Source organism: Teleopsis dalmanni, unplaced genomic scaffold (genome assembly GCF_002237135.1).
Source record: "Teleopsis dalmanni isolate 2A unplaced genomic scaffold, ASM223713v2 unscaffolded_contig_3688, whole genome shotgun sequence".
NCBI classification, from domain to species: Eukaryota; Metazoa; Arthropoda; class Insecta; order Diptera; family Diopsidae; genus Teleopsis; species Teleopsis dalmanni.
The window spans coordinates 771-4,516 of record NW_024035070.1 but is presented as its reverse complement, the minus strand read 5'-3'; the positions used below and the strand labels follow the sequence as shown (position 1 = coordinate 4,516).

General features: G+C 34.4%; 2 protein-coding genes across 2 annotated transcripts; one reads left to right on the top strand and one right to left on the bottom strand.

Moving 5' to 3' along the window:
• Nucleotides 1-44: 44 nt before the first annotated feature.
• LOC119665159 (protein gone early-like) lies at nt 45-1,248 on the top strand. The gene is made up of 3 exons (XM_038074464.1): nt 45-420; nt 483-644; nt 1,178-1,248. Exons 1-3 carry the CDS (start codon nt 45-47, stop codon nt 1,246-1,248), a joined length of 609 nt encoding a protein of 202 aa, XP_037930392.1.
• Nucleotides 1,249-1,349: 101 nt separating this feature from the next.
• Nucleotides 1,350-2,248, bottom strand: LOC119665160 (keratin, type I cytoskeletal 10-like; the record flags this gene model as incomplete). The annotated part of the gene is made up of 2 exons (XM_038074465.1): nt 1,350-1,780; nt 1,854-2,248. Coding segments are annotated over 2 exons (775 nt in total), but the record flags the coding sequence as incomplete, so codon positions are not given.
• Nucleotides 2,249-3,746: the final 1,498 nt, after the last annotated feature.

Genomic DNA, 3,746 nt, shown 5'->3' with positions numbered 1-3,746 from the left:
TCTTTAAATAAATGTCTTCCATCAGCACTCCATTGCACTAATAAATGTACAACGAATTTTTCGTTAAAGACTTTTTGCTTTCAGGACGTTTATCAGTTGATGCGTTAATGAGATTATCGCGTAAACGTCGCATTTTATATATAACGACTGCCTGCTTTTGTGCCTTACTTATAGTGATTATAATCGTATTGATAGCTTCCTGGCCAGAAGTGCCGTTCTATTTCAAAGCGAAAGTCTGTTTGGAAAAAGAGTGTGTAGAAGCCAGTCAACAAATTTTGCTTTGGGCTAACACCAGTAAGAGTTCCTGTCGAGATACATATGAGTGGGCGTGTGGTAATTTTGCGCATGAGTACGCGGCTAACGATTATTTTGTTATTAAGCGCGGTGAATGGAATTATAAAACTTATAATGAGTATGAAGGTGGGTGCACTAATTCTTAAAACTGCTTTTGCTTTTATTTATTGCATTATTGTTGTTTGCAGAATTGAATGAATTAAACCGTTTCATATCAATGTTGCCATCATTTGACGGTTCATCTACTGTGGAGTCTATGATTTCGAGTTTGTATCGAACGTGCCGTGAAATAGATACATTAGATAAGAGCCAGTCGAGTTTGTTATTAAAACAAGCCATTAAGTCAGTTGGTGAGTGATCTAAATAAGATTATGTAAATATTTTTACTTTTTTTTATTATAAAGGGAAGAAAAACTATTACATTAAATGAAAGAGTAAAGAATAATTTTCTTAGAATGACTTTTTTTGTGTATTTTATATGCAGCTGCACTAAATGGGTTTATTATTTTGTTTAAAAAATTATAGTTGTTAGTGATTATTGATCACTAACCCAATAGCTCAATTAGGAGTGGTGAGAGGCACTTGATTGTAAGGACAGATGGCAGTTACAGTATTAACAAGTTTGGTTCATGGAACCATTAGTTGGTGTTGAATAAAGCTCGTTGCCTTCTTAATAATACGAAAGTATTTTTACGATTATTAAATATTATTGACGATAATATATTATTGATGGTACGTTGAGATATCGGCTACAAAGTTAAAATAGTACTTGGTGATGAATAATGATTGTAGTCTTGTTAAAAATACGAAAGTATTTTTACGATTATTAAATATTATTTAATATAAATATTATTACGATTATATTATATTATGATTATTAAAGAATATATTATTGATGGTACGTACGTTGAGATATTGGCTACAAAGTTAAAGTCAAAAACTCCTGAAAGTTAATCCATGTTTATAAAAATTTTTAAACTAGAATCTTATTTCGTTTATAGTATAAATTTTATTATATATTCGTTCAATAAACAAAAAAACAAAAATTGTGTGGTTATAATAATACTTTTGTGCCTTGCTTAAAAAGTGTTAGGTTCATTAAATTCCTAATTGGATGGTGGCAAGTATGTATTGCCTTGTGCGCTTCCAGATCCACTACTAATACTGCTACCAATTCCAGAAAAGCCGCCAGTGCCAATACTACTGGTACTAATACCAGAAAAGCCACCAGTACCAACACCACTGCTACCAATTCCAGAGAAACCACCAGTACCCACACCACTGCTTCCAATTCCAGAGAAACCACCAGTGCCAACACCGCTGCTACCAACACCTGAAAAACCACCAATACTACCACTGGTTTGGTGTACATTGGTAGAACTAGCACCAAAATCACTGCCACCGCCCAAGGATCCAATAACTGATTGTACTTGTCCCACACCACCGTCGGCATGTTCAGAGGTACCCTCAATTTTGTCATATTCAGCTAATTTATACAGAGAAAAAAAAAGTTAGTAAAGTATTTTTAGTAATAATGTCCATAAAAATATTTATAATACCTTGAATTTGTTTTTGAGCATGTGTAGCTTCATCTTCAGTTTTGTATTTAATGAAGAATACTTCTGGCTTGCTGGGAACAGTTGGTGCTGGTGTGGCAATGTCGTTAACCTCCAAAGCTGAATCCTTTTTGGACAATACATAAATGACTGTTTTCTCTTCTTTAGGTGCGTATTCAGCAGAAAGTTTAACATTAGCGCTGCTTGATGATGGTGCCTTAATAAATACAACACGATAGTTCTTTTGTGGACGTCCAATAACAAAGTGTTTGGAACGATCTAAAGAATCATGATCCTCAGGTGCAGAAATAGTAAAGAATTGTTTGTGTACGAGTGGTGCTTCAAAACCGCCCTGTTGTTGTTGATGATGTTGTACACCTTGTCCAGTTTTGTATATACTGTGACGATTTTTTCCAACACGTCACAAATAAATTATGATAGTTGAAAATAGCATGAAGTTATTGTAGTAAACAAATAAAAAAACCCAACAACAGAATTAAACTATTTTCAGTCGAAAAAAATTATATATATAGCATGAAGTTATTATTATTATTGTAAACAAACAAAACAATAGAATTAAACTATTATTAGTAAAACCAAACCCACGGAAAAAATATTAGTCTAAGCTATGAAAAAAATATATAAAGTATTAATAAAGTAAAAGGAATTATTTTAGAAAGTAAGATAGTAATAAGTAATTATAAATTATCATAGAATTTAGTTATCAAAATTAAAAGAAACAATAAATCTCTTGAAAATACAAATTAAGTAATAATACTTCCGATTTCTTTGAGGGTAATTATTTTGCCAAACTTTAATAATAAATATGCAGCAAACAACAACAGCAGAACATAGCGAGATCAGTAGCAGGCAATAACAACTTAAAAGAAAGCTACACAGTATGCACTCAGAAGTCAGTTATCCCGTTATATAAAATCCGTATAAAAGGAGAAGCAAAGAAAAACACAGGGACTTGGCCACAGCACTTCGAGCAGTGCACATCACCAGAGGGACTTGGCCACAGCACTTCGAACAGTGCACATCACCAGAGGTTCAATCACAGGTCGTGAAGCAGAACACTTCACAAGGTAATCACAGAGGTAATTATTAAGTCATAGAACTGATTCCTAGCAACACAGCCCTATCGGTAGTGTTGTTTCCTAATCCCACAGTGTAGCCCAGTCGGTAACACTGAACCTAGCAACACAGCCCTATCGGTAGTGTTGTTACCTAATCCCACAGTGTAGCCCAGTCGGTAACACTGAACCTAGCAACACAGCCCTGTCGGTAGTGTTGTTTCCTAATCCCACAGTGTAGCCCAGTCGGTAACACTGAACCTAGCAACACAGCCCTGTCGGTAGTGTTGTCTCCTAGCCTACCTTTAGTCATTCTTTTGTGTTCTCTTATTTACAGGAGTTATATTAATTGTCCGTATTTATAATTACAATAAAATATCATTAGTACTTAAGTATAACTATAAATATTGTAATAAATTTATTTTGAGAAAAATAATAAAAACCACGAAACTAACGAAAATAGCCCGTTTTTTAATTACGAGAAGATTCAGGGTTACAGAGAAAAAAATATTCTTGTAACGACTCTGGGATCCGGCGAGAAAAACCCCGGCTTAAGAAAAAAAGGTTCTTTACAAGTGGCGCCCGAGCAGGGACCCTGAATACAACGTAGAAAACTTCGTGATATAATAATGAGTAAGGAGGATCCGATTTTAGCACGAACCTGGTTGGTCGCATCACAGAAGTCTTAACTCGAATGAAACGAATTTAAGAACTCTGGAAGGAAAAAAAATATATATCAACGTATATCACACGAGGAATACAAAGGGGCAGATATGAGTCCTACAATGCGCTCATCCATTCAAACAATAGAACATGTGGA

Bases quoted from the DNA above. Each gene is read 5' to 3' on its own strand.
- LOC119665159 (XM_038074464.1), top strand. From the start codon at position 45: ATGTACAACGAATTTTTCGTTAAAGACTTTTTGCTTTCAGGACGTTTA. The intron at 421-482 runs GTGGGTGCACTA...TGTTGTTTGCAG, and splicing joins AACTTATAATGAGTATGAAG to AATTGAATGAATTAAACCGT. The intron at 645-1,177 runs GTGAGTGATCTA...TGATTATTAAAG, and splicing joins ACAAGCCATTAAGTCAGTTG to AATATATTATTGATGGTACG.